The sequence below is a fragment of the Rissa tridactyla genome, chromosome 3, assembly GCF_028500815.1.
Source record: "Rissa tridactyla isolate bRisTri1 chromosome 3, bRisTri1.patW.cur.20221130, whole genome shotgun sequence".
In the NCBI taxonomy this organism is placed as follows: Eukaryota; Metazoa; Chordata; class Aves; order Charadriiformes; family Laridae; genus Rissa; species Rissa tridactyla.
Window position 1 is genome coordinate 76,239,033 of NC_071468.1, and position 27,167 is coordinate 76,266,199.

The 27,167-nt window shown below is 46.1% G+C and overlaps 1 protein-coding gene across 2 annotated transcripts in view; it reads left to right on the forward strand.

The window, feature by feature from the left end:
* The first annotated feature begins 13,685 nt into the window (after positions 1-13,685).
* METTL24 (methyltransferase like 24) overlaps positions 13,686-27,167 on the forward strand; it is a 52,224-nt gene continuing 38,742 nt past the window's right edge. The window contains exon 1 of one of the 2 annotated variants that reach the window (XM_054196926.1): positions 13,686-14,088. In XM_054196926.1, coding sequence (XP_054052901.1) covers positions 13,795-14,088 — 294 coding nt within the window. In that variant the 5' untranslated portion in view covers positions 13,686-13,794. Of the gene's footprint in view, positions 14,089-14,453; positions 14,470-27,167 lie in introns of those variants that run through there. The other variant, XM_054196927.1, reaches the window with a different exon arrangement.

Here is a 27,167-nt window from a genome sequence, read left to right on the forward strand (position 1 = left end):
TTGGGAACAGGTTGCCCAGAGAGGTGGTAGATGCTCCATCCCTGGAAACGTTCAAGGTCAGGTTGGACAGGCCTCTGAGCAACCTGATCTAGTTGAAGATGTCCCTGCTTATTGCGGGGGAAGTTGGATTAGATGACCTTTAAAGGTTCCTTCCAACCCAAACTAGACTATGATTCTATGATTCCCAACTCAGCCACGTGTTTTTCTCTGATGTTATTCGTGCTGAATTTCACCTGCCATTTCATTGCCCAGGCTCAGAATATGGTTTTTTTGCAGCTCCTTACAGGCAGTTTGCATTTCATTACCTTGAATAAACTGGTATCACCAGCAGTCTAAGCCACTTCACCATTTACCGCCCGACTGATGGGTTATATGTATTAGCACTGGCCCTGCTACAGATCCTTCTCAGATGTCATTGGTGACTGCTCTCCACTGTGAAAAACAGGTGATTTATACTTACCTCCTCTCTCTATCCTATGTAGAGGATGTGCATTTGCTGACTCATGAGAGGATCTTCCCTCTTATCCCACGCCAGATCAGCTTCTTTATGAATCCTCGGTGACAGACGTTATCAAAGGCTTTCCAGAAGCTGACCAGATCAGACCGAGTGGATCGCTGTGGTCTGCAGTCTCACAGTTTCCTCTGAAGCCATAGGAGAATGGTGAAGCACAGCTTCGTAGCTCCTCCCTGCAAAGCTCTGCTGATTCTTCCCTCTTAGTCCATATCTGTCCTTGCAACTGTTCTATTATCATGGCTTTTACTGTTTGCCTGCTACGGGTTTCAGATTTAGTGGTTTGCATTTCTCTAGATCCCTCACAGCACTTAAAACAGTGTCACGTGCCATCCTCTTTTTTCTGTGGCTGTTTTAAGTAAAGGGTTATACACGAGCCCTAACAGTGCAACAATTTCCCATTAGCATTCCTTAAAAACCCACAGGCGAGTAACATCTGCTTCTCATGAATTTGTTACTACTCGTTGCATCTATTTGTACTAAACCCTCCTCTAATGGCCCTTCAATCTGAGGCAGCTTCTCTGCATTAGCCCTTTAACAAATGGCTCCGCTGTGGGAATTCCACTAAGCTTTTCTGTGCTGAACGCCGACGCGAGTTATCTGTTCAGCTCTTGTGTTAGGGCTTGTTTTCTCTCAAACTCCTCTGCCACCCTGATCGGCTGCTGCCCGCGTACCCCGGTCACCTGCAGAGCCTCCGGCAGGTTCCTTGCTCCTGCTGGGGCAGAGGAAGCTTTTTGTCTGTTAGCAAGTTATTTCCTCAAAATCTTTTTTTTAGTCTGCCTTTCTGTTTCTGCTTTTAATTTGACAGAGTTCGTGTTCTTTTCCATTTCCTCATTTGGACGGTCTATTTCAGTTCTTTCCCGTGTAATTTTTATCATGCTATTACAATGAGCCAGTAATGATCTTTCTTCTGGAAAGTCTCTGATATTTCAATACCTTTATATAAAAATGAAGCATTTTAGTCCAATAGCTCATCTTTGGACTTACAGCAAATAGAAACAAGCGTACATTCGGCCTGATTGCTCCAGCTCCTCTGCCCTGTTGAGAGGGGCTTTATTTGTCCAGATTGAGCCTTGCCATTTCCTGTTTTCTTGTGGTTATAAAGATGTCGAAATGGCACCTTTAAGGGCATGCCATCATGAACCCCTCCTCCTCTCTGCCTGCTCTCTTCCTCCCAGTCTCTAGCTTGAAATGCCTTTTTAAATCTTACTCTTTCTCAGAGAGGCTTTTTTCCCTGCTAATGTCATGCCACACAAAGGCTGAGCATCCTACTCAGGAGCCTCAGCTTTTTGTTCCAGAAACTTTCGATTTGCCAAGAATATATCCTAATATTTTGGGGAATAATTGCACATCCCTCCCTTATTTTTCTCCCTAGGCACGGAAAATGTAAATATTCTAAAATATCTCCATAGATACATAGTGATGCTGCCCTGTGCCACCTCTATACCTGCCCACAAAGGGGAGTCACAACGTTTCGATGCCTGCAAGCTGGCTCGCTGACACTGCCCGCTTGGCTTTGAGGCCACTGAAGTCTGTTGAGATGAGCCCTCTCTCGCTTCAGCTGCCCAGCCTCGGGTGTCAGTCTCTGCCGGTATCTCATCAGCCACCCCTGAGTTTCTGCTCCTCACCCAAGAGCCGTGCCAGGAGCTGAAGCAAAGATGTGACCTGTGTTGTCTCCAGCTCCCGCCGAAGCTGAGCCAGCAGCTGAAGAATTTGCAAAACTCCATTTTGATCCTAAATCTGTCCACGCTGTTGCGTCGGCTCCATAGTCTTCATCTGGAAACGCAGAGCGAGGGTCAGGAAAACACTTGCACGCGGGAGAGGGTTAACAGTGGAAGGTCATTAAACCTCCACGACTTTCTGTGCTGATGAAAGGTGCCCTTAAAGAAAGACTTAGCTGTCACCTGTGCAAAGCATTTTTATCCCTGTGCCATTTCTTAAGCCCATGCATGTCCGGACAGAAGGTAACCGGACCGCACTTGAGCATTTCCTTCTTATCCGCACTTTCTGATCTACATTGAATAGGCACTCCCGGCAGATGGCAACCGATCTGTCAACACTCACGGGGAACTTCAAAGGTGCAATTATGCCATAGGAAGGGAACGATTATATTTTGAGACGTTTCTATCAATCCTGACGATTGCAGACGGCAGATGGGCTGTATGATGGATTTTAGAGCTTGAGCACAAAGTAATAGTTTTCTGCAAAAGGGAATTTTGTTGATTTTCTTTGCAGAAACAAATCCATGAAGATATATGGTCTCGATATAGGCTTTTGCCTATATTTAAAACAAATTTGCCAAATTTCTGAGAAAATACAGGAAAAATTGTTGAATACCATTCATTGCAATTCTTTTCTAGTCGAGTACTATTTGAGGTAAACTTCCGTGTGATACGTTCAAATTCATTTGGAATAAATGTAGCAGAGAAAATCATAGCCTAGACCGAGATTCGTGTCGTTTTCGCAACTATCTTAAATCAATGCGCATGTTGTACGAGGCTTCATTTCATCCTGCTGTATTCCCTATTTTCCACCAGAGGGAGATGTTGGATCAAGCAGTTACTGAAAGAAACCCACCCCCCCCGCCCCTCCACACACACACGCACTCCATCTCAAAGGGCCAGTGCGGTGATGCTGAAATCAGTGGAAATGTGGGTGCCCGCCGGGCTCCCACGTACCTATAAGGCTTGGAGGGCTTGGGTGCTGCAGTAGGGGTGAAGACATAATCGTGAATCAATTAGAACCGTAAAATGTCATTGGGATGCTTAAAAAAAATAACAAAAACAAAAAACCAAAAAAAACAAACATTGAAGAAACAGAAATGTAAAGGTAGCAGCACACCAGAAACAGCTGTTAATAAAAATAAGGGATTATAATCCTAGACAAAGCTGTTGCTATAGCAGCATGTCCCAGAGCTTTTCCCCCACTGTCTGGCTGGAAGGGAAACCACTGTCCTGGACAGCCAAGTGTCCTCAGTTCCTCGTGTTGTGGGGACTTGGGGTCCCCCAGCCCTTTGAGCTCTGCCTGGGCTAGGCATTCCCCGGGGGTCTCTGCGGGGCTGCAGCCTGGCCCGTGGGCCTGATGCCTGGCCAGGCTCCCAGGCAGCCCACACACCACTCTTGGGGGCTCAGGTGTTAGAAACTATCTCTGTTTAAAGGCTGATCTGAAATGGTCTGTTTTCCTTCTGGGGATTTCCTCCCCCCTCCCCCCCCAGTCTGTTTTTCTCAATGAAGAAGTCAAAGTTACATATTTTGGAGGATGGTGGACATGAGTCAAAACTCAGCCTTAGGAGGAAAGGGAGCAGCTGGGGAGAAGATGAAGAGGATAAGAAACTTTGCTGAAAGTGAACAATTTCCTAAAACTGGTATTTCCCAGGATTCAAGGGAAAAAGATTCAAGGGAAACTTTTTCCTGTGTTTTGTTTTGCCTCTGAGACTGTCTCACACCACTGACAGCAGCTGGCACTAGGAGAGCACTGTCCCACATTGCTTTCCTCTGTTCCTGTTCATGTCCACTACCTACCATGGGGGACAATATTTTTCTCACATTGTAAGAGGTGTGTGCCACGTGCATCATATGCTGTGCTCCTCTCACTGTCACCTCTGCTGCCTTTTTATGTAACTTCATCAAAGTCTCAGTCAACCAGTTGATATCTAAGCCTTACATTAGCCTTTACTTACATTTATGAGCCAAAGAGGGGAGGGGAGGCTTGTTTATTTTCTGTATCACTGGAGAATTAAGCAACCAAAGCCAACTGCAGGTGTTTCTGAAGCACCTGCATATGCACCTCCAGTCCGCTTTTTGGCTAAAGTGAAGGTCTGGAAAACAGCCCTTCCCTCATGGAATGCACTAGAGCCACAGAGGGAGCCTCGTGCTTGCTTTCCTCTTCACCAAACGAGTGCAGGGTTGAGCTTCAAGGAGATGAAGACTGTCCTGCCCACACGCCTCGCAGCCTGGTGAGACCAGTGGTCTCCAGGTCGGTGGAAGAGCTGGTCTCCTTTGAGCATGCAAGGAACTGGATTTGGGCTTCTTGCTTCCCATATCGCTCAGACAGTGGCTACAAGAAGAGCAATCCCAGTTTTAAGTGTGCTTTGTATAAAGAAGATCCTTTTGATTTTTGAAAGAAAGGGCCTGAGGCACTGAAAGTCCAGGAAAAGATTGTGAGAAACAGTGGTTAGTGACAACATAATATTTCCCTGCAACTGAGTTTTTGAAAGAGCTAGGTGATTCCGTAGCAGTTCAGTAGGATGACAGCTTGAGCACAGTCAAAGCATAAGTTAAGAGACTTTGAGACAAACACTGGCTACCCCGCTTCTGAAAATCCCTCCATAAGCCTTGGTGGGCAAGGTCCATGCCTTTTTTCCATTTGGGGAGTGTATCTGCACAGAGTCAGCACTCCAGGAATAATGACGGGGCGAATTGCCACAGAGATTTGCAGCATGATAATTGCCTCAAACAGAAGGATAAATAGCTTTTTCTGGCATTTAATGGGCCTCTTAAGTGAACGGCAATAAACTCTATGCGAACAGATGTTTTCCCTCTTTTTTCGTCCTCTTGCATCTCATCCATAATTATGCACTAAAATGTTCTTGTCTGGGTTGCTGAGAGCAATCTTGCCGCTGTTTGTCTTTGCGGTGTAAGGCTGAGCACTTCAGCACAAAGACTGCGCAAAAAGCCCTCGGTTCCTAAAGGCTCCTGTCGCTGAACATCATCTTTCCTTTGCTTTAAACCGGAGGGAGGAGTAAGGAACTAGCGGGAAAATTTGCCTCTTCCAGATGCTGCTCTGGGTTTACCACCACCGGGGTCCCTCCCTGCCTTCCCCGGTGGCCTGGGCTCCAGCCAGGAGATTCCTGTGCTCGCCTGCCTTCGGGCATTGACCCAGCTACGGCTCAGAGTAGTTGCTTCTCTTTTGCCTTGAGAGGGTGGTAAGTGCCCTCTGAGACAGTCCTGCCTGCTCTGTGCTGCCTCTGCTACGCTGACAGGACCTCGGGGAGACAGCAGGGCAGGATTTCCTCCGTAACCACCAGCTTTGCCTCCAGCCTTGCCACCAGGACAGTTGCAGGCACTAGGCAGGCTCTGCAAAGAGTCTTTGCGCTTTCAGAAGCATGTGCTTTACCTCCTGACAAGAGTACAGAGAAATGACCTTGTTCCTGAAGAAATTCACTGCATCCTGGCAAAGGGATCTTCTCCTAGCAACGGGCACGCAAGCAAGACGGGAGCTGGGGCACAGCCACAAGCATTAGCCCAGCTGAGTGTTCATCGCCTGGAGTGATGTCTGCAGGGGTGCCTGCATCTTCACAAACCCACTTCATCCTTCCCAGTGCGTCTTCAAAGAGTCTGGCTGGCCTCTGCTTTCCATGTCCACAGCTGAGGATAGTGGCAGGGGGCTTACAGGAAGGATGGGGAGGGACTCTTTATCAGGGAGTGTAGTGACAGGACACAGGGTAATGGTTTCAAACTGGAGGAGGGTAGATTTAGATTGGATATTAAGAAGAAATTCTTTACTGTGAGAGTGGTGGGGCACTGGCACAGATTGCCCAGGGAGGTTGTGGATGCCCCATCCCTGGAAGTGTTCAAGGCCAGGCTGGATGGGGCTTTGAGCAGCCTGGTCTAGTGGGAGGTGTCCCTGCCCATGGCAGGGGGGTTGGAACGAGATGATCTTTAAGGTCCCTTCCAACCTGAACCCTTCTATGATTCTATGATTCTATGCTGTGGGAAGACACATGCCAAAAGGATGACCCCTGGGGTAACACCTAACCTATATACAAACTCTCGGCTAAGGAGGTTATTCCACTTTCAATCGATACTGACATCTCTGCATCACTGACGCTACCTGGCATTGGGGGAAAACTGCCTTGAAAGGAGCCTGCGGGAAGAGCACAGAGTTTTATCCTCACCGTCTGGTCCTGGCCAGGCTGCTCGGCTGCAGGGGAGCCGTGGCATCTTTTCTGCTGAGGACAAGACTATTTCTCTGCTCCTCATTAGGATTTTGTTTAAGACATTTAAAATACAACCAGTTGGAGGAGAGCGTTGTCTGACCACACAGTAATAATTTCGAAAAGCAACCTTAGAATCCTGCAAAGATGGGATGCTTTTCAGACGTGTGAGTGAGACCTCTATTAAAGGCGGATGCATATTATTAAATCGGCCTGGGGACTGGTCCGGGATATTTTTGCACACCTGCTATCCTGTGAAAGCTGTTTTTCGCCCACCAGGTCTGTCAAGAATGCTGACAGCCACTCCCAGCTTTGATTTTATCCTATCACCTTTAATGAGGCATAAACTGTACAGGCAGATGCCATTTTATCAAACAATGTTGCAAGACAGACTGTAGAAAAAGCTCACAGCACATTAATTATGGGTCTTTGTTTGTTTGTGCAACTGCTGCCTGGAACACGTTGCTGCTGTTCTCCTTAGCAGCCCCGGTGCTCTGGCTTCCATCTCTTCTGCCCTTGGAGAGCACTCTTTCCCGAGCGCCTGCAGATAAAAGTCACTCTCAGCGATCAGATCGTGACATCTGCTAGATTACTCCAGTGCCATTGCCATTCCCTGTATAAATACGTTGGCATTTGTACTGTACTATGTAAACCCATTAAAAACAGGTAATAAAAAGGCTTATATAACTTCTTAAAGCTATAATTACTACTCCAGCTGTGGTGTTTTGTAGAATTCTGGGCATTATAGATTAATCCCTTTGCCAAATTACATTTTTTAATGAAAGATATTCATCCTCGAGCTTAGAAGTGTAAAAATAACAGTAAAATTGATTGCATCCAAAAAAGAAAAAAGGGAAAAAGCAGAGCCCAGAGTAACACCAAGGTAATCTTTAAACCATACAGAAAATAGGAGTTTGCTATAGAAATTCAGGGTAATTTTTAAGCAAAGTTGGACATCTGTCTGGGATTACAGTATAGATAAGTGGAAATACAGACAACAAACTAATATCACAAAAATCTTTGTGCAATAGCACATGAACTGCATATGAGATATCACTGCTTAATTCCTGTGAACTGGGATGGCTTTTTTAGAAACTGGCGATACATGTTTCCAATTTTTATACCAGTATCTGTTCAACAAAATTGCCAGCCCTCACTTTAAAGAGCAGGCAGAGTTTTGCTTGTTCAGAATGATTAGACAATTTAATAAAAGGCAGACCATAAAAATCACTGTTGTTCCTCTCGAGGAGTGAAATACAGCTGCTGAAGGCAATAGTCACATTTCTAGATACCACAAAGTTTAGGGTTAAATAAATAAAGGGATGGCCCAGGGACAGCAGAGAGCTGCGGAGCATCTTCTACTGAAGGGCCATCTCATTCTTCTTCTCCTTCCTGCAGCGAATAGATGCGCACAGGTATGGTTACGTATGTGAGCGAACACAAAAAAGCGTGACTCAAAAGTAAATCGTGATCTGTAATCCCCTCTCCAGGCCATTAATTATCAGCTATCTCTTTCATCAAATTGAGAGCACACGGCTCGGCTGTGGCGTTTGAATCTCTCCGTAGCTGGAGGGAAAAGAGAGCTTCTGCCCGTGCCTGGCGCTGAGCTGCCCGACAGCAAGATCAATCTTGTGTTAAGCTGCCTAAATAGCCCACGAGCTTGAGGAGCGCTAATGGGAGACGGCACGAACTTACTTTTTTGCAGTTGTTATCTTCAAACCTACCAGTGGCGAGCTGAGAAGTGGTTTTAATGATCCACGCAGCTGAGCTTTAGCCTTGACAGCTGTTCAGACACGTATTTCTCAGCAGTGGTAAGTGGGTAATAGACCAATGCGGCCAATTTACTTCTCCATTGCTAACATCTAAAAGATAACAGAAAGAGACTCTTTCTCTGAGTTTTCAGTGGGATTTAAGGCACGGGAAGGAGTAAGGGCTGTACCTCCCTTGCAGAGCTGCTGGCTGCGTGCAGGCTCCAGGGAGGCCTGTCACTTGGGGCATGGAGAAATACTTCCAGGATTTCCAGCTGCAGTTTTAGGGAACAGAAGTGAGACCAGGCTTGCACTGAAGCCACCACTGAGAAGTCACCCGGGGAGCTATAAATATGTCATCCCGTGTTCCTCAGGGCTATCGCAGAGCTTTGGCACGTAAATCTGCAAGGCAATAAAACAGGACGCAGGATCAGAGGCACACGCATCTTCTGTGGGGAAGGACACCCTGTACTTCTCTTCGCGCAGCTGCTTTTAAAATGACCTTGTGAAAGTTTCTACACAAAACCTCTCTGTTTTCATGTGCACGGACCAATGCCACTCCAGATTTCAAAGAATTAGCCAGGAGTGTAGGAGGGAGGAGAGGGGAAAAAAGTCGTCCTTCGCTCTGTCCTGTAGATTTTGGCAAGTGCTTCATACCAAATCCAGCGGGCTTGTTAAGCAGAGGCAAAAAGAGCATTTTTATTCATTTACTCATTTTATGGGAGGAATGTTTGACTTCCATTAACAGCCCTTGGCGAATCCAGGGAATTCCCAGTGGTGTTTTTCCTTCCCGGGGTTTAATTTTGCACCGAGATCTGGGCAGACATTTTGACTAGCCAGAAGATAAACAGAAGCCTTGACAGTGGGTGGAGGCAGAAGATGGATGGTGGTAGGCAAAATGTTTGAACTGAAAATGGCCATAATCAATGGCCATTTCATCAACATCAAATCAAAATCAAATCAAAAATATTAAACAACTGTTGCAAAGGAGAGATTTTGCTACCAACAACATCCCAGGCAAGATGTCATTTATAAGCAGCAAAGACAGCACCGAAGCAATGAACTTCCATTGATGTTAAACTTTTTCTTCCAGAGATCCAGCATTATGCTCTCACCATAGACAAATTTGTATATGCAGGAGGAATTTTACATTTTTAAAGACTTTTCCCAGAGAAATGAAGGGAGCTGTAGAAATCTTCGGCACCTACATAGAAAGCAGATATGGTAGGACCAATGTCTGGTTTGGTTATCAGGGCATAATGCTTGCCGCTCTCAGTAGATATTGCATGCTCATATTTAGTTGCTGTTTCAGTGACTCTTTGCATTATGTGGCAGTACTTTGTGCTCTATTGGCTATATTTACCTCTAACGCTATCCCTCTTGGTTGGGAGGGGACAGGGAGGGGACACTATTTGCCACCTGACTGAAAAGGGAGCACGTTTTGCGGAAGCTGTGAAACTTTGCAGAAGCTGTATTTTCCGGCAATCACCTCAAAAAGGCCCATCCTCCAGCTGAACTGGAGGCGCATTCATTACGCTGCAATTTTAATTTGCTTTTCTTCTTAACAGGCATTGCTCACATACAGGTGTCTCTGCAGGAGATTCCTGGGGGAAGAAATTAGTTTATAAATCCCTTGTTAAAATGGAGAGGATGCTGGAGAGGTGAGAATTTTTAAGGCACTATCTTAGTTCCCATTGATTCTCATGCTAATCCAGATAAGATTTCTCATTGTTCCTGAAATCCTTCTCTACCACTGTTCCCTTTTTCTCTATCTTTAGAAACCCTCTGTTCTTAACATTCAAAAGAGATGGGGGAGAAGCATGAGAAACTCAATCGTTTGTTAAAACACAAAAGCAAAATGAAAACACTGAGTTAAATTCATGAATTGTTCTTTACCAGGATCACTCTTAGCATGCTCACAAATTGGGGCTGGTCGGCTTTCTAAGAAAGCGAATGTCTTGTACAAGGTCGGCATTTACAGTTACAGCTCAGCAATGACAAGAAGAGTGGCTGGATTCAAGTGTTTGAGCTTTCTGTTGAAGCTATACAATGAGAGATGAACAACAAATGAACCTGTGATGCTAAAACCGAGAAAGACCTTATAGTTTTTATTCTGCTCACTCAGACCTCTTTATTTGAATATGCATTGTTCAAGCTTTTAGGAAAACTGAGATTTCTCAAGGTTTAAACTTCAAGAGAAAGTTTTAAAATGTATTTTGGAACATTATACTTTTTGAGACTTGACCTTTATACTTCTGCCTTTAAGATTTTCTCCATAACCACTCAAACACAAACTTTTATTTTAATAGGACCTTCACATGCCATTATTTACTGACATCAGATACTCATACCCTAAAACAACTTTGGTGCAAAGGATTTTCTGATATAATGGTTTTGGCTAGCAGTACTGCAACTCTTGTGCCTTGTCACCTTTATCCCTGCATTTAGTGTAGTCGACATATGTCCAAACCTCGCTTCCCTCAGCAGAGGCATGACTACTGTCCTCCAGATGATCGAGATGATTGGGTGTCAGGACGATGGGGCCAGGCTCTTTTCAGTGGTGCCCAGGGACAGGACAAGAGGTAACGGGCACAAACTTGAGCAGAGGAACTTCCACCTCAACATGAGGAGGAAGCTCTTTACTCTGAGGGTGGCAGAGCACTGGAACAGGCTGCCCAGAGAGGTGGTGGAGTCTCTGTCTCTGGAGACATTCCAAACCCACCTGGACGCGTTCCTGTGCAACCTGCTCTGGGTGACCCTGCTCTGGCAGGGGGGTTGGACTAGATGATCTCCAGAGGTCCCTTCCAACCCTATGATTCTGTGATTCTATGAGGCCATTTCACTCGGAGGAGCAGAGTGATGACAGGCACCCCTGTGCCAGCCCAAGCAACCTTCTGCTGATGAACTCCAGGTGATGTTCATGGATGGAGCTGGGTGCCTGTCTCCTAAGCTGATATCAGTCATGGTTGTTGCAGTCACACTCTCCCTCTGCCCTCATAAATGTGTTCTTCCCTTGCACTAGCACCAGGGCTTCTCTGATCCCCTTGTGAGCCACATAAGGAGGGTGGAAACAGAGCAAAAGCATGCGGTTCTCAGACAGATCTGCTGCCAGAGCTAACCCTCTTTCCTGTGGCAAGCACCAGAGCCTGCCCAAGGGATGGATGTGAACCCCTGAGTAGTGGCAGGGGGAGAAGTGCCCTGATCCACATTGCATTTCCCCAGAGGCAAAAACCACCCAGAGGCTGTCCCACGTTGGCTGTAGGCTGACCAAAAGACAGGATGGTACCAAAAAAGGTGCCCAGGTCTATTAGGAAACTGCTCCAAATAGAGTTTTTCTTGAGTTAGTTTTCATCTGGGTTATTGCCCAGTTATTGGCTTAGTTTAGGACAAAGGAGCCCCCCTCCTGCTACAGGAATAGCAGGCAGGACCGCCACCTACCACTTTCCAAGAGAAGCCTGCACTTAGGTTGGTTTAAAACAACCATGGAATTGCATTAACCTAATTTAGAAGAATAGCTTACAAAAAAAAAAAAAGAGGATGGCAATATTTAAATGACAGGGGGCATGCACCTGACCTGCCAGTGCTGCTGTGCTTGGAGCCACGCTTGAAATCCCACTTTTGCAGACAGATGACTGCTCCCTCCCTTGTCCTGCGTGCAGCTCCTCCGTCCTGCTGCCAGCAGGTCCGGTTGTCTGGCTGCTGGCAGGCTCCGCTTCTCCCAGTGCTCCTCTCTGACCTGCTCCCCGAGCAGCAGCCAGCTCCAGCTTTGCCCCAGGCTGTGAGCAGACAGGAGAGGTCAGAGAGGAGAAACGGAGGCTGCTGCCAGGGAGAGGACAGCCGAAAGGAGGGAGGAGGAGATCAGCGCAGAAAGCCTCTCTCTTCGCAGCAGGCAAGGCAGGGGCCCTGGAAATACAGTACTGCACACAGGGGACAACAGTCACAACCTTCGTCCCCCGCTCGGTAAAAAAAATGGGGATTAGGTGTTTGTCTGTGTCCTGAACATCCCACCAGGGAACACATGCATTACTCTCCTGCCACCGATGCTTCTCCCCAGTTGAGGTTCCAGCTTCAGAAAATCCCACGAACCACCACAACCTGCTCATCGCTCAGCGATGGTTTCGCATTGTGACTTAAGACCAAAGGTGGACTGCACACTTCAATAATTCTGTGTAGTGTGTCCCCTTGTTGAGACCAAAGGCCCCATGCTCTCCTGAGGAGGTAAGCAGGGCCCTGCGCTGCCTCTTGGTCCTGCTCAGCTCATCCAGAGCCTTTCCCTAACCGGTGAAACCAAGGAAGTGTCACGAAATTTCCCAGCTGGCCTGTGCCGAGCTGGGAGAGAGGCTAGGACACAAAGTATAGATTTACAGGAGTAATTCTTTTATTCATGCACATGACGTGTCCCAGCCAAACTGGGGCACCCCAACTATGATTTCACGCAGGGTTCTCATACCCTTCAAACATTCAGGTCCAATACCATTTGACTAATCACTAACACCCACACTATCAAGTACTAATCGTAGTAAAACTTGGCAAAGCAACTCTATTTTTGCAGCATTCTTGCTGCTTGGCTATTGATCCAGACATCCCCGGAGTCAGCCTTGTAAGTCAGATAAGTCAGAGTTACTTATCTGTAGCACCAGACGATGCTGGGAGGGTTTAAAAGACATGTCAGAGGGGTTAGGATGCTGGTGTAATCTTGGCTGTCCAGGGGTATCCTTTATCTTTCACAGACAGCTCTAACCTTCCACAAAGCAAAGTCCTCACTTCCAGGACCAGGCTGTCCTTTAGTTTGTTTTACTTAAGCATGAGCAATACCCAACTCTCCAGTAAAATTCCACTGCTCGTGATATTACAGTGTATAATGTGAACTGACGTATATATTGTTATATATGTAATATATATATTTTATATACATATAAAAAAGCAAGTTACTAGCTCCAAGGAGACCTTATAGCAGCCTTCCAGTACTTAAGAGAGCCTACAGAAAAGGTGGGGAGGGACTCTTTATCAGAGAGCGTAGTGATAGGAGGAGGGGTGATGGTTTTAAACTGAAAGAGGGGAGATTTATGTCAGTTATGAGTAAGAAATTCTTTACTCCGAGGGTGGTGTGACACTGGAACAGGTTGCCCAGGCTGGTTGTGGCTGCCCCATCCCTGGAGGTGTTCAAGGCCAGGCTGGATGGGGCTTTGAGCAGCCTGGTCTAGTGGGAGGTGTCCCTGCCCATGGCAGGGGGGTTGGAACGAGATGATCTTTAAGGTCCCTTCCAACCCGAACTATTCTATGATTTAATAACTTCCGCACTATAAAGACGCCGGCGCCAGCCCCACGCCCGTGCCGGAGCACTGACCCACGCCCCGCGGGGCAACCCCGCAGCCCCCCGCGGGGCCGGGACGAGGGACAAGGGACTGGGACTGGGGCAGGGGCAGTGACGGGGGCAGGAGCAGGGGCAGGGACAGGGGCAGCCCCTCCCCGGCCGGCCCCGCTCGGGGCGGGGTCTCCCAACTTTCGGCGGCGGCCGCGGGGCCCGTCCCGCCGGCGGCAATGATCCCTGCGGCGGGGCGGGGGGGCGGCAGCGCCGGCCAGGGCGAGCCCCCGCCGCCATGCCCAAGGAACGGCCGCTCTGGCGGGGCCCGGCCTTCCGCCTCTGCTTGCTCTCGGCCGCCCTCTTCCTCTGCCTCCAGCTGGGCATGAGGCGATCATGGTGCCCGGAGGAGAAGCCCCGGGCAGCGGCGGCGGTGGCGGGGCGGTCGCCCCCGCCGTCCCGCGGCACGGAGCGGCAGGCGGCGGCGGCAGCGGCGGGCAGGCGGCGGGTCACCTACGTGCGGAGCGGGCGGCGGGGCAGCGCCGGGCCCGCCTGCTGCCCCCTGCAGCCCCTGGGCGGCCGCCGCAGGAAGGTAGGGAGGGCTGAGGGGGGTGGGAAGCGCCCGCCGCGTCGCGATAGGAGCGGCGCTGCGTCGTGACAGGAGCGGGGCCAGGGCGTCCCCTCTCCCCGCCTGAGGCGGAGGTGAGGGTGAGGGGGCTCCTGGGGCGTGTGGCCACTGGGGGACAGCCGGCGGCAGCCCCCGCTCGCAGGTGTGGCCTCATCCCATCACTGAGATGTTGTCGGTACCTGAGAAGAGGTGACCGGCCGGTGTCGTGAGGTGAGGTGGTGGCATGGCGGCTTCCTCGGAAGCTCATCTCGTGGTCAAGAAGTGCTCTGAGGGGCGCTGCTCGGCTGCCGTCAAGGTGGAGCCGGCTGGTGTGGGGCTGAAGAAGGTCAGACCTTGGGCATAAAGGTAACCTTGGCCCAGAGCCCACCAGGCTTGCTCGGCAGGCTGAAACGCCCCTGGCAGGAGCAAGCTTGGGAAAAGTTCTTGGCCCTTGGCATTCTTGGCACTCAAAACCCATTTAATTCGCTGAAGGCCATCAAGAAGTGTGTCTAAGACGTGGTCTGCATGAGAACTAATGAATTAGTTAACAAGTTGGTAAATGGACCTGCAGTTAGGTTCAGACAATGGTAATGACTTTAAAGCTTTTTGGAGATGTGAGGGCCGTCATTAGCATCTGGAATTCCGGAAGAGCGAGGAGTGCCAGTACCAACCTCTTCCCCCAGTTAGCCGCATGTGTGACCAGCGGCAGGATGCTGCCTTCTTCACCCAGCTCCACCCCCTCTTTGGTTTTGGCAGGTGCCAGTCTTTTAGGAATCACTTATAGTTTCAGGTGTTTATTCTGTTGAGGTTTCTTTGCAGTCTTTCAAGGGGGACAAGCCATCTTTCAAAGGCTGGGAAAGAGTAGTTTGTCACTTCTTTAGAGGCCCTGCTGTTGGGGTGCAGGAGTAATGGTCTGTGTAGATAATTAAAGAAGCTAGAATGACCGTGAAGAGGAGCAAATGGGATTTTGCTAGAGATGGGACCAGCTTTCTGGTCAAAGTAAATAACTGTTCCTGATGTTTGCCTTGACAAGAATAAAACCAGAGCTATCTGTTGAATGTCTAAACTTTCTACTGTTCTTAAACTGAAGTTTTATTTGGGTTTGCTCCAACTCCCTTGGTGAAGAGACCTCTTGCTAACATCCAGACCACCATCTGAGCAGGTGTCCTGTGATCACAGGGTCTCATTTGCAAATCTGCCTTCTTTTCTTTGCCTGTGTGCCCCCAGTAATTTATTTTTTTTATATAAAGAGGAGGTGGACAATGAACTCGTGTATAGTTTGAATTTTAAATTCACCTCATCTTCCATGGGGAGTTGTGATGGAAAAATAGAACTGCTATTTTCTGTCCCTGGTTTTCTGAAAGGTTTAGAAGGAGAAATGAGATAATCCCTTACTTCCTTCACCACTGTAGCAACGATGAGGACAAAATCATTGTCACATATTTCTTCAGCGTAATGACTATGTGGCATCCTCATGTGTGGTGGTATTGATACCATGTTGATGCATCCAGTTCTTGCAGTGTCAGTTTTTGTGATTTTTGTTGTCAATGCCATGTTACTTGATGTTCTGTTAAAGCCCAACTTGTAAGTGATTGTAATTATGGAATAAGTTCAGCATTCACGGAGGGTAAAAATTGTAATCATGTGGATTCAGATGGTTTCTTGAAAACGTGCAAAAAACAGGAGGCAAAAGTAAAGCATATCCTCATTTGTTTAATGATTTTTCAGGAAATCCTAGTGGAGAAGTAGCATCAGGAGAGGCCGCTCGTCGTAGCGGAGAACTGGCCGCGCCTTGTGGTGTTGGAGAGCTCTGGAAAGCCCACAGCGCGTTTCGGTGTGTCTCTAGGTGAAGTGTGTGAAACATCGCTGCTGCGGTTTGTGGTGTTTGGCACGTTGCTGCTGAGGTCTCATTTGAATCCCACTGATTAAGTAAAATGCAAATATTACTGAATATAATATAGGGTGGAGTTGCCAGGTTAAGTTTGAGACCATCAGGTGTCTTCCGCGTTCAGCTATTTGACTTCTAGCTTCAGGCTAAGAAAACCCACTCAAAGTAAAGATAAGGCTTTGGAGGCAGTGGGAGTGAAATTTTGGGAATTACTGGTTTTGAAATAGAGTTGCTAAATAGAAATGGGGAGTGGGGAAGAAGTGATGAGAAAATAAAGTATAAGTGGTCTGAGTACTGCCATTTTTTCTTGTGGATCGTGCATGATGGCTAAAACAAAACTAGTGGGTGAATTATTTTGGTTTTATATTTGATTTTTGTCATCGGGAAACGTATTTGACTTCAGACTGTTTTAAGACAAGACGGGGGCTCTTATCAGAAAAAGACGCTTAAATTGGTGATCTGTGGCTTCTAGCAGCAGCTCTGGAGAAAGGCGACAGCGTGGAGCCACTGCCAGGGCAGAGTCGTGGCGTGTGGAAATGCTGCCTGGGGGAGAGGGACGGGCTCCCTGCTGTTCCAGGCTGGGATTGCCTCTTGCTGTGGGTTTTATCTGCTTTTGTGTCTTATATCTGTCCGTAAGCCACTGTCAGTCCGTTTTTGAAGCCTGCAGAGGCTTTCAGGTATATTTTTTTTTTTCCCCCCTGCTGCTGATTGTGGTGGTGGTGGTGTTGGAATATGTTGTGATAAGTGAGCCAGCAGGATGGCAGTAACGAAAAATCAGCGTGGCCAGACTTTGCTCTGTTTTCCTGGTGCCACTTGGTTATAACTCTGCTCACACTTACATCACTGAGTTAATGCAGAAGACTGATGAACAGAGTGTTTCCACAGGTCTGGATGAATATCTTGCTTTGTAGCCGCATGAAAAAATTGCAAAAAACATGCAGGGAAATTATCTCATGCCTACTTTGAATCACTACAAAGCTTCTTGAAGAAGAGTCATGTTATTTCCCAAACACAACTTCAGTCAAACAACTAAGAGCACCAAAAGGGGAGAAATAAAGGAATAAAAAAAAAAAAGACCCAGATATGATGGGAAATACTCCTCCATAAATGGCCCTTGCATCTGCTAGGAACTGCCTGTGCTGTCCTGCGCTTTCCCTGGCTGCTGGTAAATCTCCGTGTCAGCGGAGAGAGTGACTGTGTGGCAGGTGGGAGGGTTTGACCACCACGGTTACAAGTGTCGGTTTGTGCCTTAAGATGCGCGCATAAAAATTGCTGACGGAAAGCAGCAGGGAATAAAGTAATTTAGCTGTGTGACGGCTCTGGGAGCTGCCGGAGCTGCCTGTTCTGGTGCCTTTGGGAGCTGTGTTGCTCCCAGCTGTTTTGCTCCTGGTGGAGCTTACCAAAAAGCAGATGCTGTTGCTCTTGCTGACAAATAATAAACAAAATTCGTCACTGGGAGCATATGGTGGTCTTCTTCAGATGAGCAATGCGTTATGCTGCAAATGTAAACCAAATGGAAGTTTGTAATCCCATTTGTATTTTGGTGGGAGTGCTTAAAACTGCCTTGTTGATAATAAAATGCCCAACTACATTTATAAACTGTGATTCTAAGTCCCGGTTGTGTTAAGCACTAGTCTGGTAATGTATGGAACAGATAAAACCTCCAGCTACATGGAAACACAGAATTTTTGCCACATGTACCTGCTCTTGCAATAGTTGTTAGTGAGGTCTGCACCCACACAGCGCTAGAGACACGTGAGGTGAGTTTTAAATTTTATTGTAGGATGTGATGGTAAAAAAAATAATAATAATTTTGTTGCATTTGGAATTTGAAATAACAGCAAATTCTTATCACAGTGACTGCAATAAGAAGGTTATGTTGGCTCCCGTGCTCTGAAATGCTCTGAAATCCCGTCAGGTTCAAAATAACCTCATGCAATTTAGCGTTACATTATTGCTCAGATTTTACTTAAATTATACATTTGGTTTTTAATTTTAAAATGACAGTGCCACTTATGTTTATGTCAGTGATACGTAGGGCTTACACAAAGAGTCCTTGTTAATTCTTCTACAAATCTGGTAAAAAAAATACCGCAGGTGTTTTCATTGTCTTATCAGTATGTATAGTGTTTTCAGGCTGACTTCATGTCTTTAAAAATCTGGTAAACTTTGGGCAGGAAGTTCCTCTGATGAGCAGGAGCCAAAATTCTTGGAGAAAACTTGGTTATTCTGAAGTCAAATGTATCCGTCTGTTTTTCCGTATCCCACGGTGTAATAGCTGGCCCATGTTGGATTGGGACTTAACTTTTATAGCCATTTATTCATTATGTATGCCTGGAGCAATGTTTTAACGTTACAGCAAAGTTGAACATGACAGCGCTTTGGAAGCTGTGCAGCAAGTCACATCGGGCTGTGTTTAAAGGAGCAGATTTGCCCAGGCTGAGCCAGAAGAAGGGGCAGCAGCGTGGGACGAGGCAGCATTTTGGATTTCTTGGTGAATTTAAACCCAGAGCTTGTTCCAGGCACCTCACCTGTGTACCAGACATGACAAGGTTTACAGCGTTCTCTAAATGCTGCACTGAGGAGTGAATAGCATCCCAGCTTTGACAAAGTGAGTTGCAGCTGTGATTCTGTTACAGAAGAGTGTGATGCTGAAGAGCTGAATATTGGTTATCCTTTTGAGTGTTCCTACTTTCGGGCACCTCCTTTAACCATAGGTAGACTGGAGAGGCTGGAGAGAGTCTCAATGGGAGGAAAAAGGCATTAAGAAGTGCAGGAAGGCAGGCCTGCAGGGAAAGCCTGGCAGAGCTGCTACTTGTTTTGAATAGGGAAAAGTAGGTTTTGAGAGGAATGTGCCAAGACTCTTCAAAGTGGAAAAAAAAATAATTTTTTTTGAAGGACATAATGAGCGATTGTTCCCAAGGTCCGCTGCAAGTAGGACAAGAAGTAACTGGCTTAATTTTCAGGCAAGATATTAGGAAAACCTTTAAACACTGTGGTTGAGTAAGCAGTGGAAAGGCTCCTTAGAAGAAACGTGGACTTTGGGTAGCCACACAGAGAAGGTCTAGCTATCCTTAGTTGTGCTTCAGGGGAGGGAGGTAGGGTCCAGTCAGCCTTCTGAGGTCTCTCCATCTACATTCACCTGCTCTGCAATTAGAGAAGCAGTCTGGCAGGTACAGCGTGATTAGCCATACTGGAATTTAGCCTGAACAATGATCTAACATCAATGTAATAAAAAAGAGGTAATGGAGTCTTTAAAGACTGTAAGTGATCCTTGCACTGGCTTAATACCTCACTAGAGAGACCGAACCCCATCGTAATTGTCCTGTGGTGACTTAGTGGACCTCAGAGGAACTTGACAACTTTTTCCCTCCGGCACCTGGAGGTCTCTGGCTAAATATAAACCAACCCAAAGCTGCTTAGCTTGTAAGATTAGCACAAGGTAGGAGCTTGTGGCTTCAGGACATGAGTATCTGGGAGCAGCTGTGAGAGCCTTGCTTGGTTTTTGTTCAGATATTCGGGCTAATGGCATAGGCTGAGAGAGATTAGGTATTGTGTTTGGAAGAAAAGAACAAACTTCTATTGACAGCAGTTTTCAACAGCAGGCAACCAAATCTGGGGAGAGGCAGCTAGCTCTGCCTCTAAACAGGGGCAGCTGAGGCACCGGAAGGTACCCAAGCACAAGAATCCTTCTCTAAGTAGCCAAGCAAGGACAATACTGGCCTTTCGCTGTATTTTAACTGCAAAGGAAATGTGTTTATGGTAGACCGTAAAGAGGAGATGGTGATATTGTTTCTGACAGTGATGTCACTTGTGAGATTGTGAGGTAAATGATCACTCAGAATAACCTTGATTCTTACACACTTTTTATTACCTAAAATAAGTTCTTCGTTCATGAATTTTTGAGTATCAGCTGGGCAATATTATCCTTCAGAAAGTCGTTACAGCTTTATGAGACTTAATTATATCCAACAATATAGATTTCTTTCAAATAGCTAGTCAAGGCTTTCTTTCAGCATATAAAGGCAGGGGGATAATATTTTCTAGATAACTGTGGCACAGAAAAAAATGTTTTTCAGGGTATATGAACTTTCCTGCATAAGGACATAACCCAGGGACCGAGATAGTAATTTCTTCTGCAGATACCTTGTTCCATAATGGCTGCTGCAGTTGTGCTATCTTTTTCTTGAACCAGGCTAGATGGTCCATGGGCCTTTTACAAAACGTGAATCCTTTATACCCGTGGTAGCAGGTGCAGGAAAAAAACCGCTTTTTTTGATCCAGCACCGTTTGCTGACTTCAGCTCAAACTGTAGAGGGGGACTGCTATGTGGGAAAGTGACCCACACTGCCCTCCTGCCCACATGGTGATGCTCAGAGAGTGGCTGAGCAGCTCAGGACGTGGCCTCTGTGTTCCACTAAGGGGCAACAATTCGGTCAACAGGTCCTCTGCTCTCACCTCTTTCTTCACCCTTCCATGGTTCACTGTGTTTTGGGTGCTGGATTGGGTTGCCTGGTGTACTGCTGGTTATCAGACCTTATTAGCAGCGAATGAACGAGCAGGGCTTGCCTTCACATTCTGTGTAGGTGCTCGGAGAAGGAAGGATGTCTCCTGCAGGAGAGCAGCTGTCAAGCAGGAGGTGGGAGGAGGTGAGTGCTGGTACGAAAGTCAGTTGCACAGCAAGTCAGTCTTGTCATGGGAAAAGAGCAAGAGTCCCTGAAACGCAGAAATTTTGACAGCCTTGAAGAGAATGAGCAGAGTTAGTACCAAAAATCATCTTTTGTCACGTTTCATGTTTTATATGAGAAATAATAGAAGTGAGGACAGTTTTGAACATGTGGCTTTCCTTATTCCAGCAGTTCTCAAGGTGGACAATCTTTTCCAAAACTTCCCTCTTTGGAAAGAGAAGAGGACAGAAAGAGAGATCTGGGACAAGTAAAATTCTCCCAGGAAGCCTTAGGGTTTTTCCTCTGCATCTCTGACCTTTAGCTGCTTTCTTTTGAGACAAATATTTAACTTTGTCGCTAGTAAGATTTTCATCCCAGTTTGTTCAGTCAATTTGCACCAACATTTACCCATCCAGCCAGGCAGTTAAGAGATGTGCATCTGCTTCAAAGCTGCACGGTAGTTGCTGCCATGCCAGATGTAGAATTTGGAGGCTTAGATAGCGTTAATGAGGGTCCTCTAGTCTTCACACAAGCAGTTTGGTTTGGTTGTGGTGGACCATGCTGTCCTCCTCCTGCAGACTGTTAAGTGATGGCTGTCACTCACAGCGCAGCTTAGATAAAATACTTAATGTGTAGGTGAGAAAGTCCATGAGAAGCACGGCTAATCTTTGATGGCATCTGCAGCAGCCCCCTCTTATCGCTTGTTCTAATATTAACTTGGAGCTGTGTTTATCTTGGACGGCCGTTCAGTGCTCCAGAGCTGTGTGCAGTGGATGCGAGTCATTTAATCAACTCAAGTGGCGTCGTAGCTAGGAGATACGCACCAAGATGCTTTTGTGTGTGATGAAACGTTGTCCAGAGCCCTTCTGTGCTGTTGAAGTCTAAGATCAAGTGTTCACTGGAATAAGTAAAAGTGCGTGTGGGGGGAAGAGATTTGATTTAATTTTTTTTTTAATTGTATTGCATGTATGTCCTGAAATCTATAACAAACATTACTCCCCCTGATGTTGTTTATGTTAGTGTTTCTCTGTACAAGAGTGACAGGGTGACACGCTGTCCTATTTTGAGGCTAAGGGTAATAGAAACCATGTGCGCAAATGGACTGATGCCTTGGGTAACGGAGAGATGAAAGCCATGATTTTGAACTTGCTCTTACAGCAACAACTTGTTCACTTTAAGCAGATGGCTGAAACGTTCCCAGCTGTTTGTGCAGTACTAAGTGGAAGAGTTTTGATCTTCAATGACACGTTTTCCCCTGCCTGATCTTCTGTCCCATCTTCAGCAGTCTTGCTTTTAAATGTGGCATCAGGCTCAGGTGCCATCAAGAAAAGTGCTGTTTATGAGGTGCTCATGGACGGCACTGTCAGGAAATGAGTGGACGGGGTGTCCTTACGTGACTGCTGACCCCTTGAAGAGCACAAGTCCTGGGTCTAGCTCTGGGGGAACCCGTTGGTGGTTGTTTTGCTTGTTTTTTCATTTTTTGCAACATTTAAAAACTAGACCTGTAATTTATGTCCTCCCTGACACACGTGTAAATACGATAAATAAACCTTTCCTTATGTCTTTGTGCAATAATAAATGTAATAGTTCCAGCAGCTGTTGCCACATACACAGAAACCTTGTTTCTCACCCAAGTCTGTACGCTCTGCAGACGGGAGCAAAATTGCTTTGCAGTGTTCTTCGAACGTCAGTACCACAGAACTATTTTGGCTTTGCAGATCCCTTGTGAAGAACGTCCTTCCTGCTGCCACCTCTCCCTGTCATGCAATGGGGGCTTCTCTTGTCTCTGGGAATATAGAACCAGGAGGACTTTTCAGTGAGCCATTGGCTTCTGAAGTCTCTTAGGATTTTCAGGTCAAGCCAACTGCTTCTGATTTTACACAGAAAACCTTTGGGCTCACATGCTTGTTGCAGAAGGAGCTAACCAACAGCTCATTTAACAAGTGACTCACATTACTTCGGGTTCCACTTTCTGATAGATTTCGGGTGCACTGCTGTAGGTTTTTCTGGAAGTGACAAAATTCTGGGTCATTTCCAGGACTGACCTTGTGGCTCCCGCAGACTGAAGGCATTGAACCCTCTGCTCTTCTTGGTGTGTGGAAGACAAACTTCGTGGGCCTTGAGAGCTTAGCAGGGAAAGGCCTGCAAAGAGTCAGTTAGGCAACTCATCTCTCTTAGGGATATTGCTAAAATAGTGGATGCTCTGTGCTCTTGCTACTAGTTTCGATGAGGTAATAAGTCACTATTTTTTGGGTATCTGTGACAGGGTGGTCTGCTGGGGAAAATTAACCTAGATGAAAAGTAAGCAAAGAAGCAAATATGGGTGATGTGCCAGGAGCTGGACCTGGTTGGGAAATGTGTGCTGTTGAAAACGGTGTTAGAACCAGCGAAGGTTGGCATGGGAGAGTTGCCGTCACTACTTTAACCTCCCCAGCTTTTCCCCATCCATCCCCAGCCCTCTTCCTCATTCCTCTCCTAACAGCTAGCTAAGTCAAATAATTAACTGGGAGCTTCAAAGTCAGTGCCCTTTATTTAGCATCCTCTTTCATATTTTACAAAGAGACAGTGTTTGAAATGCTAGGGGGAAGAGATGGTAATGTCTATTGGTATGGCATGTAGTGTTAAATAATACTTGCCACTTAGAAGCCTAAAAATGATAAGAATCAGCTTGAAATCCTTCCTGCTCCCTGAACAGTTGACGGCAGTAGTGGAGGATCGAGATTTATCCCAGAGATGAACGCTGTAGGGTAGGAGCTGCCTGAAAAAAACCCAAAGGAAAATAAAATTTGTTAATACTGATGTTGTGTCTCTTTTTGGGCTTTCCACATGGTTGTTCTGCGGCACTGAAGCTTCAAATAAGTGAACTTTGTTTCATCCTGAATAGAGCAAAGCAATGGTATCTTGTTCCTTTTCTCTCGCTCTTTTGAGAAAATTAGACAAGAAGCAATTATGTGTCAATTGGCTGCTGCTGAGCTGATGTGTTTCTTGTTAGATGTCTTGATTAATGGTTTGATCTTGCAATTATTATTCGTTATGAAATCTGGGAATTCTGGGTACATCAGGAGCTCTGGGTCAAACCGTGTAGCTGTTCAGTGCCATATTCTCTATAATGCCCAGAATTAGTAATAAAACATTGGAAAATGTCCTTAACTAAAGAGGATGGTGCATATTTACCCAAGCCCATCCTCCACGGGCTTATGATACTTGGGTCTATACTTGTCTTGAACAAAAACTATTTCAAAATTGTGTGCTTTGAAACAAGCTTTATTTTCTTCTTTACAAATTGGAAAATAAATGTATTGTCTTGTGCTTAAAATCCTAACAACTTGTATGCCAGCTCTTGTTCCCTTTCTGGACATGAGGAACTGATTCCCCAACACGCTGTTTTATTTTGCTTGGAAGACTTTTGCATAGCTCTAGACTAAGGGCAGTAATATGTAATCATTTTAAAAACCAGAAGGGGAGTATGTGTGTAGACATTTAAAGCTAGTATACATTTCATTCTGTGGAGCTCTGTTACCTTGCTTTATTAACTAAAGCTTGTATGAAATAAGGAGTTGAAGAAGAAGAAAGTGAAGTTTGGCTTTCTAAGTCTTCCCTGGCTATCCAGTAAAACTCAGTATGATCAAGTAATCAAGTGAATGTTGGATTGGAGGGAGCATAGAATCTCTAAGCACTACGTCTACCCATCTTTTAAATACCTCCAGGGATGGTGCTTCAACCACTTCCCTGGGCAGCCTGTTCCAATGCTTGAGAACCCTTTCAGTGTAAAAATTTTTCCTAATATCCAGTCTAAACCTCCCCTGGCACAACTTGAGGCCATTTCCTCTTGTCCTGTCACCTGTTCCTTGGGAGAAGAGGCCGATCCCCACCACTCTACACCCTCCTTTCAGGTAGTCATAGAGGGCGATTAGGTCTCCCCTCAGCCTCCTCTTCTCCAGGCTAAACATCCCCAGCTCCTTCATCCACTCCTCATAAGACTGATGGAAGCCCCTAGGTACTTATTATGAATATTTTCCATTTTACCTTAGGTTTTACATTGTGAAATCTAAATACCTGTAGAATTTACTCAGCCTTTCTGTTTACCCATGGATAAGAATTAATGATACTTTACTTGCAGATGCCTAGTGACAAATACTGCCCTCTCCTGCTCCCCTGGCACAGAAGGTCCAGCTGGTCCTTGCCCAGGAGGGGCAGATGAAGGGGAAGGGATTTTCTGATGCTTCAGATCGCCCTTTAGGCTGGAAGGTGTGGTGGACCGTTTCTGTTTAGACATTTGCACTCCACTTGGATGAGAGGGAAAACTGCGCAAGTGTCAAATGCTTTTATTTGTGTGAAAGCATTAAGTTTTACTTTAAAGTACCTTCTTTTTCCACAGTTTTTAGCCTCAGGCAGAGCCTGCTGAAGTCAGTGGATAGGCTGCCAGAGGCATCCTTATCTGTAAATCACAATTAGAGTGCTGGAATCTTTGCAAAATAAACTCGGCTTATCTAGCTAGCTGAGTATTTACTGATGAATTCTGTTTGTTGCACGCTGTGGTTTGAATATTGCAGTGAAATCAACCTAGAGCAAAATAGCTTCCCCCCCTCCACATTGTATGGATTATGACATCTGCCATATTTTCTCAACCAAAGCACTTCATTTAAAGCAGTTATGAATACAGGTTGAAAACGTGACCTTGCCTCTGCTTAGCTAAAATCTGAATTTGACAAGCAGTGACCAGTAGTTGCTGTATCTGTTTCTTGCTGTTATCCTTAAGTGTTGGCAAAGGCATGCAGGCACTGGAAATAATTCAGCTGATTGAGTTTCATGCTGCTTAAGCAGTTTGAAGAATTTGCTTCTATAAATTTCAATCTGTTCTGGCTCCTGGTTTTATCTCCATCAGATATAAATTATCACGCTGTCAGCCTCTGGATAGCACTGGAATGCTGCTGCACAATTTATTTATTTTATTTTATTACCATAGCAAAGAAATCCCACTTGACTGTTTTTAAAGCCGTGTGTCTCTTCGCAGAGTAAAATCAATCTCTCTTTTAATAACTGTGTATTTCTCCCTGATGTTGCTGGGATTTCCAATGGCAGAGCTGTCAGCCTTTGGTGACCTTTGAAGGTCCGAGGAGGAGTTCCCGGTGCAACGCTGCCCTTTCCTACCTCTGCAGCTCCCAGCTCCTTTCGTCACAGTGGATTTTTTCCTCAGAGGTAGTGAGGGGTGGTAGTTATGCTATGTAAATAATAAATTAGATGCAGTGCTTTTCGCATTCATAAGTGCCTACAAATTAGTATTTTGGCAAGTGTTCTGAAAGATGAGCTTCCTGTAAGTCACAAACCTGCACTCAGGCTGAAGCCCAGGTCTACCAGTGAATTTAGGGGAGGGGTGTCCACGATGGTTAATTTAAACCGGGTAAGCCATTTCCCAATACCTATTTCTTATGGAAGTCAGGGTTTCGATTTGAATTCAATGGAGCATTAGTCCTCTAAATTCCTTTACAAATCTGGCCGTGTCATGTTAGTTTTGGAAGCTGCTCTTTATTTTTTCAAAGCCATTTCTTAGTTATTAAAGGGGTATAAATTCTGTCACTTAAAGTCGGTGCCAAGCATCCTTTTTTTTTTTTTCCTGCGTATGCTTTTCTTATGAGACACTTGTTTGGGGGAAAAGACACACAACTGAAAGCGTAGTTGGAGAGAGCTTGAGTGTGGGCTTTGCGTGTGAAACGTGGAACCTCCCAAGGCATCGAAGCTGTTGGTGTTCTGTGTGGAGGTTGCCAGCACGGCTTGCCTGTGGGTTAGGCCAGCAGTTCCCTCCTGAGCCTGAGAGCTGTGATTTGTGTGTGTGTGGCTCCATTTCATACCGTCAGGTGGGAAATCAGAAGCAAAAGGAGCAGAAAATAAACATGAATATTAACAAAAGGAGAGCAGAGGTGAAAGGCTTGGTGATTGCTGCCTTTCCAGGGGTTGTTATGTATGCATGTTCAGGCTGATTTGCTCTACAAGGGTAAAGACTCTGTCGGTTTCAATTACCGTGCAGTGGCTCAAAGCTTTTCTAATGAGAATTGAAGTCAGAAAATTGTTTTCTTGGTTTCAGTGTAAAACTTTGCATTCAAGACGTATTGCTTTTTTCCTTTTCCCTGCTAAGCATAAGAGCATTACTTATGGTGCAAACTGCAGCCTTGGGAAGCAAGTGCTGATAAACTGCTCTCAAGCAAAGCCCTCTGGGTGATGCTCAGGGCTGCCAAAGTTGGCTCTCACAGCAATCGCATCCTGCTCCCAGGCAGACAGTTGTGTGCTGCACTGCAGAGGCTTGGAGGAGGTGATGCACAGAGAGCGAGGAGCTAGGGGAGAGTTAAATGCATCCCAGAAGTTCCCTTTTCAAGAAAATAAAACATGCGCATCCCGATGTAAAAACACCCCTAGTTATTAAAATTCTTCATACACAAGTCATGTTGAAAACTCACTTAAATTGAAGACACCCACTTCTTAATGCAGAAAATGCTCTTATCACAGGACTGGTT